A 13,778-nucleotide genomic window follows, 5' to 3' on the forward strand; every position below is an offset into this window, starting at 1 on the left:
CTTCATCTGTCAAATGGAAATAACAGCACCTATGTCTCCGTATTATCATGAGTATCGAATGCAACAATGCTTATAAAGCTCTTTGCAGACCTTAGCATTTTCTAAATGTTCCTTATTATTAGTGTATAAAAGGGACAATCTGGACTAACAGAGAGATGGTCTCGAAGCTAGGACGGAGCTATGGATAAACGTGTATTAAGTGCCTAATATACACAAAAAAAGAGGCAAACAAGCCCTCAGAAAGGTCACAATTTCCAGAGGAATCTCCTCAGAGATTGGAGGCACAAGAACAGCCCCTTCCCCAGATGGATGTGAGATCCTGGGGAAGTCTCTTTTCTCCTCTCTGAGACAATTGTGACAGATCACCTTGCTTCAGCAGATTCCTCACTCAGGAGCTACCTGAACCAGTGGAATCAGAGGTGCCACAAGACCCCATCATGATGATGACTGGCCTGGGAGCCAGGAGAGCTGGGCTCAGCCCTTGTTCTCTGGATGACCTCAGGGATGGATCTGGAAGCTCCAAGGCCTCGTGGGCTCTCCACTTTTCCATGCATCCAAGTCCAGGTTACTCCTGTCTCCTCAGTCCCAATCTCTCTAACAAACAGCTATGCCTGGCAAGGATGGACTTTAACTGCTGAATTTCTTGGGGAATTTAGGGGAGAGAGTGTCAGCATTCTCAGATTTGGAGCTTAGTGGTCATCTTGTCCAACATTTTACAGATGAGGGAACTGAGGCCTGGAAAGGGAAAATGACTTATTCAAAGTCACACCTATAAAAAGTGGCAACACTAGATTTTTAATGCAGATTCTCTCGTTTCCTTCTCCATCTCTCCCTCTACCCCCCCCAAGTTCACTCTTGTGACTGGGTTCTATGAGATGATCCTGGTTGAGGCTTTCCAACTGTCCATTGATAAAAGATACTCTTATTGATGATAACAGTCAGGCACTTACTCCTGTCGGCTGCTTCTTGGTGTCCAGAAGTGGGGCATTGAAGCTGGCAGCCAAACTCGGCGTGGCGAGAACATCCCGGAGAGGGACTCGAGCCTCCCCCAGGAACCTGAGAGAAGACACAGAGGCAGGCAAGGTGAGAGGAGGAGGAGGAAGGGAACTCGGAGGAAGTAAGAGTTGCGTATATTCAAACTGATGACCCATACCTCCTCCCCTTAGGAAGTTGCTATTCTTCCCATTCCCCCAGGAAGCCCCCCATCACCCCCAACCAAGCAGAATGAAGGACCCAATAAAAAGCCATCCCAGGAAGTCATTCAATCAATGAGCATTTATTAATTAAGGGCTTGGATTAAGCCTGGCACTATGCTAATCATTAATTTAAAAATGAAATCATCCTGTCCTCAAGAAGCTTTCATTCTATGGTAGTAACAGGTACAGCAAAAAAAACCAAGTGAGACTCTGAAAAACCAAAAGCTGTCCAGGGGCAGTGGACAAGTCCCCCAAGAAGATACTTGACTTTTTTTAATTTTTTATTTATTTAAAGCATTGGGGTTAAGTGACTTGCCCATGGTCACACAGCTAAGCAATTTTTAAGTGTCTGAGGTCAGATTTGAACTCAGGTCCTTCTGACTCCAGGACCAGTACTCTATCTACTGTCCTGCCCTTACACTTGACTTCTTAACCTCAGGTAGTCTACCCAGTAATATCCCCCAGGAAGACACGATGATAAATCAGTTCACTAATGATAAAATTAAAAAGAAACTCAAAGGAATTTTTTCAGCCTGGGAAAGAATGGAACACAACCAAACCACCACTGAGACGGAGGAGAAAATGATTTCTCATGTCTTCTTAGCTATGTCCAGTCATAGAAAACTGATGTCTATCCCCGCCTGAGATAGGAAGAGGCTAGGAGTCCCTAATCTTAGGCACTGGCTGGCTAAACCCCAATTCAGACTAGAGTTTAGACTGACCTCCAACTCCTTCCCCAAGAGGACTCATCTGACCTCTGACTAGAGGTCCCCAACCCCTCTCTAAGACCGGCTATTATCTCAGGCCTATCCCTAGCCACTAATAGGTCACTAATTCCTAGCCTTCAACATAGACACTAACCCATGCTTCAACTGGTCCCTTACCCTGTCCACAGACTGACCATTGCCCAACCAAGAACTTAGCCCTAATGGTCACTAAGCCAACTCAAGCTGACCCCCTAATCCCCCTGCAGATCCAGTGAAGAACAGCAAAGACTAAGATGACTGAGGCAATGGAAAGAAGAGAAGAGAGAGATGGGGAGTGAAGGACGAGGGTTAGTTTGTTTGACTAAGATAAGACAAGATTTCTACAAACATTGGAAGGAATAGGATGGAGAAGAGGGCTCATCCTTGTCTTTTGGAATTCCAGGGGCATGTCTTGGAGTCTGAAGGATAGAGAGATCTCAGTTGAACAGATAGAGATCCTTTCAATGTCCTGGTAGGACCGGTTACAGAAACCTTTTCCAATGACTGGCTCATTTGATCCTCACCCTAGAAATGCAGGGTTTGTTTCATTCAGCCCCTGCACAAAAGAAGAGGGAACTGGAACTCACAGCTGGAAAATGACATGCTTCCCATTATCACCAAGAGGAGCAGAGCCCCCTCAAATGAGTGATTCATGATCACCCTGGCCGAATGGCAGAACCTCAAAACTGGAAGAAGCCTCAGCAGGTAACTGGTCCAATGAGAATCCTCTCTACAAAAATAACTGACATGTAAAATTGGCCTCTGGCTGTTCCTAGAACAAAACATTCTAGTGGCAGATTCCAGCATCTTCTCTGGCTGTCTCCCCCTCCTCTCTGCCTCCCAGCTTCCCCCATTTCAAATCATGGCTGAAATCCCCCCTTCTCCAGGAAGTCTTTCCCTTTCCCTCCTAACACCAGGGCCTTCCCTCTAGGGATAATCCCCAATTTCTCCTGAATGGATCCTTGCTAATACATAGCTATTTGCATACTGTTTCCCCCATTAGACTAAAAGTGTTGAGGCTTGTTTTTTGTTTTGTTTTGCCTTTTTATTTTGGCCAATATTAGGCAGAAAATTTAGTAAATGTTTTCTGGCTGACTTCTAAATGGTCTTTGCTCAAGGACCATAAGTGAGGCAGAACCCATCTCTCCCCAAGGTAGAGCCTTCCATTCATTTGGGGGAGAAACGTCAATTTGCTTCTTTGTCACATCCACCCATTTTCTCCTGGTTCTTCTATCTGGGACAAGACAAGTCTGACTTCTTCGATGAGACAGCCCTATTGTAATACCTGGAGACAACGGAGGCTTCTCTTGGCTAAATATTTCCTGTTCTCCTAAGCATTTGTAAAGTGACATATAATTAAGTGTGGTAAGCATGGGGGGATGGAGAGACACAAAGGAAATGCTCCTTAGTCTCATGGAGCTTAAGTTCTAGTCCACCATTTCTGCCAAGAAAAACCCAAATGGCATCACAAAGAGTCAGATGTGACTGAAAAATGACTGAACAAATATATACATATATATATATATATATATATACATACATATACATATACATATAAATATACAAAATAAATATAAGGTGATGCTACCTCAAAGAGCATTAGCTTTCCTGGCTGTCATTTCACATTATTTTCTCAAATCTCACCCAAGACTTATTGCCTGTGTAGCCTTGGGTAAATCACTTCACCTTTGTAGGCCTTGGCTTCCTGACCTGCAAAACGATAGCAACTGGACTAGACGAACGTTGATGTCCCTTCCATCTCTAGATCTATAATCCTATGAGTTTGCAGTCCTCTGAGATCACCAGATCTTTTTTTTCTGGCAAATTTGCATCCTGAAATAGGTCTTTAAAATCTAGTTTGAGTTCCTGCCTTTCTTCCAGTTAGTTCGCCTAGTCAACCTCACCGTCTTCCATGCTCTTTAGCCATAAGGCAAAAACCCAACCCAGAGATGCAGAAGGGATGTCCCAGCATGCTGCTTCCTAAGACAATCACATACAATCTAGTCAGCGGCAGGGAGGGGATCTGAATCCAGACCTTCTGTCCCCCAAACCCCATCACCCTTCCACTACCTTCTGCCTCTAACAAAAGAGAGCTGTCCAAAGTAGCTAGAGCAGAACCTTCAAATGAAATAATGATGGTTCATATTAAAGTTAAGTTAAATAAATAAATAACGAATAATGATAACACTAGTCACCGTAGCAGCTCACACTGATGGAACAGCTAAAGGCTGGCAAAGTGTTGGACAGACACTATCTCATTTGGTTCTTACAAAAACCTAGTGAGATAAGTGATGAAAATGAGTTTCAGAGTAATTAAGGGATAGATCATCCAGTCTATCCCACTACCAGAAAGTGAGCTAAATGGTCTCTTTAGGTAGTGAATTCTCTGTTGTGGTCTGGGCAATATCTATTATGATCCCAGACAATGGACTGGACGATTTTTCCCTAAAAGGTATGGAAACTCTCCCAGAGACTTGACTGATCTGGGATGGAGATGGGGGAATTAAAGACTTTGATTAAGTTTCCTAGACACCTAAGATATAAACAGATCAGTTTAGTTGCTGGTGCCCTTCCAATTCCTTGGATCCCCCACTGCCCTTTGTATCACCACATCCAACACACCTTTCAACCAAACAATCCATCAACCCAACTAGGGCTTAATAAGCACCCGGTAGGGGCCAAATCTCCCCCAAGACTAGATGCAATCATAATGACAAGTGATGACAATGACAATAGTGCTCTCCCAAGTTCTCCCTTTGACAGAATCCTAGGCAAGCCATCATCCAGGCTCTGGCTCTAAATGAGGGGGAACCCAGAATTTGGAACAGTCCGCTCATTTCAATACAGTGCAGCTCTATTAGGAAGTTTCTCCTTCAGACATTGATCTGAAATCTGCCCCTCTACAGCATTGATCCATTGCAAAAAAAAAAAAAAAAGTGAGGTGGGACAGAGAATACAGAGAACTGAATGGGAGTCAGGAAAATCTGAGTTCAAATCCTTTCTCAGCCTGGCTGGGGGACCTTAGGCAAGTCACTTAATCTCTCAACCTCAGTTCCCCCTTGGTAAATTTTGGAAATAATGATGGCAGCTCTCTACCAGGGTTATTATGAAAATCAAACAAAATGCCTTTTGTAAAGTGCCATATAGATGTTAATAGCTATCATCACCATCATCATCGCTGTGGTTATTATTATTATTACTATTTCTCATAGGAAAGATCCTCCAGATGGTTCCTCTGTTGTCTCTGCCTCTGACACAGCTTCCTCTGACTCAGAAGAGCAGAAGCATGGCCTCTCCAAGCTAAGAGAGATTGCAGCAGACCCTTGTCTGACCCACACCTGAATAAAGATGTTTCCCACCCATTCTAGCTAAAGCAACTATCACCTCAAACCCTCTAAAGGAGGGGCAGCTGGATAGAGCACCGGCCCTGGAGTCAGGAGTTTAAATCCGGCCCCAGACACTTAATGATAGCTGTGTATGACCATGGGCAAATCACTTAACTGTATTGCCTTAAAAAAAAAAAAGAGAGGGAGATCAAGTCTCTTTAAAAAAAGCTCCCAAGGGCATGCTCAGGACCCAGGGGGCTGTGGGACACAAGGTTTTGAATCCACCCTTTAAATGGTGCTGACAGCATTGGAAAGGAGAAGTGAACTGAGGGCTGAATCTGGAAGCAGAGAGCTTCAAGTCTGTGCCTCAGTTTCCCCACTATTGTTACTGATGGTGATGGGGTGTTGTAGACATTGGCCTCTTGGGTCTATGAATTGAGGGGAAACATCCCTCCTTTAGAGCTGAGCAAAACAATGCAAGGAGGTGGTCCAGGAGGTAGCAAGTGCCCCATAAGAAGGGATTCTCAGCAAAGCCTGGATACCTGGATAACCTGTAAGGCCCTTCCACCAAGTCAGGCAGCCCCTTCCCAATAAGACTGAGAGCAGCCCATAGGGATCTGGGCCACCAGGAGCAGGGCTGCTTCCCCACTGTCCTGGGTGGGAACTTTCTGAAGATGGACAGAAGGAATTTTGAGTCTGGTCCAGATTGGGCCAAGCAGCCACGGGGGCCCCATCCAGCCTGGCCCCTGGGACTTCTGTGTACCGGGGGAGAATTCCCGGAAGAAGGAGGGTGGGAGGGGACAATGGCCGGAAGCTTGGAAAGGAAGCAGCAGTCGCTGCCACAGCCAGTCAGCCTTGACAGCCAGCTTGGGCCCACCGAGGGCTATCTCAGAGCAAGGAGAGGGGTCTGAGCTGGCCCCGGGGAGCTGGGTATTGACTAATTGCTATTTCCTCCATTTGTTAAGGTCCTCTCTGCCAACTAAGGGCAATGCCCCCAGAAGACACGCTTTCTACGCCGCTGGCTTGCCAGAGCCTTGCTCCTTCCGGGAGCCTCTCTGCTTCCTGTTCCTAGAACAGACCATCCATCACTGGCCCGATTAGGCCCACTCTATGGCCTTCCTCTCCCTCCCACTTCTTCATCCCTTGGGACCCTTTGAAAAATGAAGGAACTGGATTTCTGGAAGAGATGAGGTCCCATGCCTAGGCACCGTGGCTCTCACTCAGACAACAAAACAAAATGGAATCCAACTGTCACCAGTCTTTATTAAGTGCTAAGTGAGCAGCCATCCTCTTCCTCCAAATCCTAAACCCCCGACTCCTTCAGCTGATCTTGTATAGGTGAAGGAGAAGCCCATAGTCTAGAATGGGCTCCCCTCTACTCAATGACGGACACTGACCAACTGGTCAGTAAATGTGAAGTGCCCTCTGTGTACCAAGCCTTGGAGAGATAAAGAAAGATAAAAAAACAATCTCTGTTTTCACAGAACTCACAGGATAAGAGGAGTTACAGACAGGAAATAACCCCACAGAGAGAGAAGGCGAAGGAAGATTGAGAAAAGCTGCCCATAGAAGGTGGGATTTGAAGGAAGCCGGGAGCAGAGATAAGGAGGAAGGTCATGGAGTTGGGGGAGGGGAGATGACCAGAGTCTGAGATGGAGGGTCCAGTCACTGGATGGGGAAAGGGGGTTCAAGGGGTGAGGTGGCTTGTGAAGGATTTTGTATCCCAACCAGATGATTTTTTCACTTGATCCTGGAAGGAGAAGGAGCCCCCTCACATCCTTCAACTACACCCTCAGACTTGTGCTACAGGAGATTAATTTGGCAGCCAAGGGGACTGGAGAGAGAGGGGCTTGTGACGAGGAGACAGATTGGCTGGTTATTGCTCTAAACCCAGGCTTGAGATGATGTGGAATCTGTCACACGAGGGGTGCCAGACTGGCATTGGTATCAGAAGAAAGGAGAGATGGCATAAAGGTCGGTCAGTCAGTAGTCCATACCCATTCATTCGGCTCCAACTCTGCTCCAAACAAGGAGTGGCTCCCCTGACCCATTCTGGAAGACGACTTCTTGAGTGGTTGAACCCACCACTCATCAGCACTTCCAGGCAAAATGAGGCATCAGAGGAGGGCTTGGCCAGAGTCACACAGCTAGGAAGCACCCAAGGAAGGATTTGAACTCAGTCTTCCTGCCCCCAAGCTAGCACTACCTAAACTATTTGTCCGTTATGATGAACAAATGCATAAAACATTGGAATTGAAGAAGACCCTAGAAAGGTGGCTAGGTGGCACAGAGGATAGAGCACCAGCCCTGGAGTCAGGAGGATCTGAATTCAAATCCACTCTCAGACACATAATAATTTCTTAGTTGTATGACCTTGAACAAGTCACTTAACACCACTGCCTTGCAAAAAAACCAACTGAAAAAAAAAGGTTGGTAGAAAAGGACCTTAGAGATGCTAAGTCATTAAGGGGTAGTGTGGTGCAATGGCTAAGACTCTGGACTGGTAAGGAGGAAGAACAGGGTGAGACCCCTCCTCAGACTAGTTCTGGGACACTGAGAGAGTGATTTCACCTCCCTGGGCCTCCGTTTCCTCATCTTTAAAATTAGAAGGTTGCCCCCAAATTGCTTAGCACACTGTAGGGACTCAGTAAGGGCTTATTCATGGGTTGATACTACAAATGGGAAAACTGTGGTCCAGAGAAATGAGCTGACCAAGATCACTGAGGAAGGCAGATTAGAGGCAGGATACACCTCCCCTCCCCCCCCCCAGGAGATCACTGAGCAGGGACTAGAAAGGTGTTCATTAAAAAAATAAAGAATGGGGCAGCTAGGTGGTGCAGTGGATAGAGCACCTGCCCTGGAGTCAGGAGGACCTGAGTTCAAATCTGGCCTCAGATACTTAATAATCACCTAGCTGTGTGGCCTTGGGCAAGCCACTTAACCCCAATGCCTTAAATAAATATTTTTTTTTAAAGTTAAAGAACATGCCCTTTGGGAAGTACCTGAAATCAGCCAGATGTACCCCTTGTTTTTGCAAAAAAATGAAATTGAGTTCGGGGAGATTTGCCCATCATCACTCAGAATTCGAACCCAGGCCTTCTGAATCCCAAGCTAGGCTCTCTCCATCACACCACATTCCCCCCTGTCCCTGGTCCCTTCCCCCACACAGGAAAGAGAAAACGAACAAAAGCCCCCAGCAGCTTTCTCACATTCTGAGAATGCCGAGCATCTCTCTTGGCTCCTAGGCTCTGAATAAGTTGGAATTTGAGGAGGAAGGAAGGGAGGAGGAGGGGATGGCTATCTCAGGGACTCCCAGAGCAGGGCTTAGTGTGGGAGGGCAGGGTGGGGCAAAACACCACACTGAACGGACTATAAGGGAACATTTCTTCCTCAGAAAATAAAAAGGGCTCCCAATTCCCCCAGGAGGTTGGGGGGGGGCAGCTATTTCTGGAGAGCCAGCCTCTTAGAGAGAGGTTCATGGATCCCCAAGGATCGGGGCTCTGGGATTCAGTACGGTCCATAGTCAGGGACCTGGGTTCCAAATCTCCAGCACAGTCTTGTCCAAGCTGCTTAGCATCTCTGGGATGTAGTTGCCCTGCAAAATGAGACAGGTGACCCTGAAGTCCCTTCTGACCCTGAATCTATGATCTTAGAAGAGAAGAAATCAGCAAATTTCGTTTCTAAATCTCCCTGTACAGCTAGAAGGGAACCTGGAGCCATCAAGTCCAACCCACTCCCGTCATACAGATAAGAAAATGGACATGGATTAAGAGACATGGCCAGGAGGCAGAATTTGAACCCAGAGCTTTCTAATTCCTAATTGCTACTCCTCAGAATTTCTTTTTTCTCTCCATGTCATTTCAAGTAGAAAACTGCATTATTGTAGGTGACAAAGTTTCCCTTCCAGAATGCCTACCCCACCCACCGGCAGAGACCTGGGTTCAAATCCCAGCTTTGCCACAAGGTTATTATGGGATGTCAGACAAATAATCCCCCTCTCCAGACCAGCTAAAATGGGAGGGCTGCAGTAGATGACCTCTAAGACAGCCTCCAGTTCTGACTTTTCTTGAATTTGTTCTTTACCTTTCAAGTACTAACATCACCCACAAATAACTCTTGGGAATTCCACAAACCCTGCCTCCCCCTTAGCATTGCAGACCACCTTAAAAGCTGGGGGGAAGGGAGAGGCAAGCTGGCAGGAAGGAGGCCTGTGATAAATAAAACTAGTAAGGGAGCTCTCGCCTCCAGATTTCCATCGCTTTTAGAGAACTAGGGTGTAAGATCTAGGAAGTGACCTAAGGCAATCATCAATCAACATTAATTATGCACTTACTAAATCTGAGATGCTATGATTGGTGATGGAGACACAACTACAAAAGTGGGGGCAGCTAGGTGGCACAGTGGATAGAGCACCAGCCTAGAGTCAGGAGGACCTGAGTTCAAATCCAGCCTCGGACACTTAATAATGACCTAGGTGTGGCCTTGGGCAAGTCACTGAACCCCCATTGCCTTGCAAAAACCAAAAGAAAACTACAGAAGTGAGACACTCCTTTAATTCAGTCAATCATCAATCAACATTAATTATGCACTTACTAGATCCAAGGCTCTATGTTTAGTAATGGAGATAAAGCTACAAAAGTGAGATGTTCCTTTAGCTCAAAGGGAGTCTACTCTACTGGAGTCCATAAGGATTAAACTAGGGTCTTTTTTTAAGACTATCAAGAGTGCCCACTGGTGGATCTTGCTCTACCAAGAGTTGGCACTCTCTATGACCCAGTTGGTAACTTAGGACTTGAACCCAGATCTCCCTGATTCCCAGGCCAGCTCCCTATTCACCATACCTATAAACTGCTTCTCAGCAGGCTAGATAATAATAGCATATTTAAGTATTATGTCAAAAAATCTGGGAAAGCGTTTCCTTCCCTTTATATAAGAGGTCATTTCTGGTCATCATTTTGAGGGCAATCTGCTAGGTCTGCCAATCTTAAGTAGAGGCTGGGTGAATGAAGGTCCTGGCTAATGAGAGCCCAGCCCTTAGGAGCTGGTGGGGTCCCCCAGTCTGCCAGGCATTCCCATATGGATTTCAGAAATATATGTATTTTTTCATATCCAATTTCCAGTTGGTAAAAAATAATCTTCATTGATTGATTACTGAGACACAACTAGTTAGATATATAAGAGACTCCCAATGGGGGGGGGGGAACCCTAATCTCTTTCCCTGGTTGTGTTCCTGTGAGGAGGTAATAACTGATGTAAGCCTCTGGGGGCCGGGGGAGAGAGAGACAGAAAGACAGACCCAGAGGTAGAAAGCCAGCAGTTGGCTTGCCCCACCCAGGTCAACAGGAAACTGTGACATGATGAATTTAGAAATTGTTTTTCTTGATTAAAATACAATTGATAAATATATTTGGAATGCTTTAAAAAAAAACACATGAAGTCAGGAATACATCACTAAGCTGTTCCTTCTGTCCCTGTTCTATCAATTCTATCTTGCTCTAAGATAAAGGAGTATTTGGCAACAGCTGTGATTTTATGAGCTTTAAAATTGTTCCAAGGATATGAGTACATTTGCCAGCAGCTGAGACTGGTGAGGGGCCAGCAACCTGTTTGTTTAAGAGTAAGTCAGACTGGGTTAAAAAAATGAAATAGTCGGTCATATAAAAAATGCTCTAAATCAATATTGATTAAAGAAATGTAAATGAAAACAATTCGGTACCTCATACCTACCAGATTGGCTAATATGACAGAAAAAGAAAATGATAAATGTTGGAGAGGAAGTGGGAAAACTTGAATACTAATCCATTTAGTTGGTGGAGTTGTGAACTGACCCAACCATTCTGGACAGCAGTTTGGAACTATGTCCAAAGGGCAATTAAACTGTGCAAACCCTTTGATTCAGCAATACCGCTGCAAGGTCTGTGTTGCTAAAGGGTCGAAAATAGAAAAGGAAAAATAACTTATTTGTAAAAAAAAATTATAATATCTCTTTTGTGGTGCATAAGAATTGGAAACTGAGGGAATGTCTGTCAGTTGGGGAATGACTGAACAAGCTGTGGCACATGATTATAATGGAGGAGAAGAGAAGAGGAGAGGAGATATGAAAGAAGAAAAGAAGAGAAGAGAGAAGGAAGAAAGGGGGGAGAGGAGAGGGAAGAATAGAGGGGAGAAGGGAAGAGAGGAGGAAAGAAAAAGAAAAAGGAGGAGAAAGGAAAGGAGAATAGAAGAGAAGGGAGGGGAAAAGAAGGGAGAAGAGGAGAGAAGAAGGGAGAGGGGAGAAGAGGCTAGGCAAGAGGGGATAAGGGAAGAGAGAGGAGAAGACAAGAGACCAAGAACCTTGGGGTACATCCATAATTAGGGGATGGAATTTAGATGATGAAGTCAGAACCAGATTGCAAAGGATTGAAGAATGAGCAAGAGAAAAAAAAGTGAATGCAAAGAGAAAATATCAAAAGTCTTTTCTAGGACCAGGGAAGAGAGACATAGGATGAAAGCTTAAGGGGGTGATCGTGTTAAGTGGAGGAGGCTAAGAGATCTGGCCATATTTGTTGGCAGCAGGAAATAAACCAATTAATAGGGAAACAGTGAAGATTAGAGACAGAGAGGATAATTCTATGGGCAATCCACCTAAAGGAGAGGGAATGGAACTAAAGTAAAGAAGTCAGGACTAGGTGAGAAGGACTATTTTTTCTTCAGAAGTTGGGGTAAAAGCGCTTCCCATCAGTCTCCATCATGGAACACATTGAAGACCCAAGATTGGCTCTTTATACTTGTTACCTTATACTAATTTCCTGCTTCTCAGTTTATGTGAGTCTCTTGTCCCCCAATCAAACTGTAGACTACTTGAAGATATATTAGATGCATTAAAAAAAAAAAGAGAGAGTAAGCGGCATAAGGTCCAGAGATGGGAATCTGTGCCAGTCTGCCAAGCCCAGTGAGAAGCAGCCTATTTGATCCAAGGGAGAGCAGCTCATCCATCAACTCTATTGTCCATGAAAATGAACTTGAGAGAGTGAACCCACCGCCAGTGAGAATGTTTGAACGTACTCTCTTGAGAGCCAGAGCATGGGGAAAGCGTGTGCCCCCAGCTCAAGTGGATGTATTTATACTTCTGCTTAATTGTAATAACTTCTATAACCTACAGGACCTACTCTCCATGGCTTTTCAGTAAATATTCCTTTGTAAAAGATAATTAATATTAATTAATTAGGGGCAGCTGGGTCCTAGATTCAGGAGGACCTGAGTCCAAATCCAGGCTCAGACACTTACTAATTGCCTAGCTGTGTGACCTTGGGCAAGTCACTTAGCCCACTGCCTTAAAATATACAATTTTTTTGAAATTATTAAATGATACAGGGAGTTAATCATGGCAATTGATATTAGGGAAAATGCCCTGGAATGGGGGCTGGGGTCAATAGTAGAAAAGGATACCTCACGGCCCCTCAGAAGTATCCCGAGAACACTGAGCAGTAGTCATCTGTGTCAATACAAATGGGGGTTGGAATCAGCGCCTTCAAAGATTTGAAAGGTTGCACTTTCCAGTGTTCATGTGTCATGAACTCAAGGTCCTTTCCAACCTGGGCACCATTCACTAAAATACTCTCCATGTTATTAAAGCCTCTCCAAAATATGAAACCAAGAAATGAATACAGTATTCCAAATTGTTAAGTTTTCAGTTTCTATAGTACCATAATGCAAAGAACTTTCCCATTCCCCACCTGTGAAGTAAGCCACGTGAATATTATTAGACACATTTTATAGATTTGGAAATTGAGGCTGAGAAGTGAAATAATTCATCTAAAGTCACAGAGGTAGTAAATGTGGCTCTATCCCTGTAGTCTTCAAGAGAAGTCAATACAGCCATTTGGGGTTGTTGCTTATTCTTTTGTACCTCTAAGTTGAGTTACCTCCCAACACTGAGATTTTGTCATTCTCTGGAGTTGCAAAGAGGCAAGTTCAGGTCTTGACATGGGCGGTGGGAGTCAGGGAAGAGATCTCCTAAGAGTTACAATTCTCCCAAAATGGAGGAGACTTTCTCAGGAGGGGATGAATCCTCCTTCGTTGAATATCTTCAAGCAGAAAGTGAGAGAGTTGGGGATGTTGTGGAGGGGAAAGCTTGGAGGACATGTCTCTGAGATCTCTTCCAACTAGGAGACCATGATTCAATAAAAGTGTTAAGCAACCAGGGCTGGACTTGGAGATAATGGGAGCAGAAGTCATTCCCTCAGAGAACTAGCCCAGGCTCACTGCCAAAAGCCCATTCTCCAGGCTGAGACCCAAGGGTGACTTTTAAGTTTTCTGCTTTGGCCCAGAGGCAGGACAAAACTTCCAAAAATGTTTAGAACCCCAAAGATTTCCTTTATTGCATGCAGTATATAGTATCCTTGAAAATCCTTGAAAATGAAAATACTACTCAAGCTTCCGAAAATGTTAGAAACAATAGGGCAGAGACCCTTTCTTGTAGTGGGGAGAAAGGGAGGGAAACTGACCCACAGATTCTGAAAGGCCAGAGA

The 13,778-nt window shown here is 44.9% G+C and overlaps 1 protein-coding gene across 19 annotated transcripts in view; it reads right to left on the minus strand.

Moving 5' to 3' along the window:
- The window catches only part of DYSF (dysferlin), a 256,063-nt gene that overhangs the window by 187,583 nt on the left and 54,702 nt on the right, over positions 1–13,778 (minus strand). For all 19 annotated transcript variants that reach the window (XM_074195818.1, XM_074195810.1, XM_074195853.1 and 16 more), the window contains exon 4: positions 951–1,056. In XM_074195818.1, the coding sequence (XP_074051919.1) occupies positions 951–1,056 (106 nt within the window). The remainder of the gene's footprint in view (positions 1–950; positions 1,057–13,778) is intronic.

Source organism: Macrotis lagotis, chromosome 1, assembly GCF_037893015.1.
Source record: "Macrotis lagotis isolate mMagLag1 chromosome 1, bilby.v1.9.chrom.fasta, whole genome shotgun sequence".
NCBI lineage: Eukaryota > Metazoa > Chordata > Mammalia > Peramelemorphia > Peramelidae > Macrotis > Macrotis lagotis.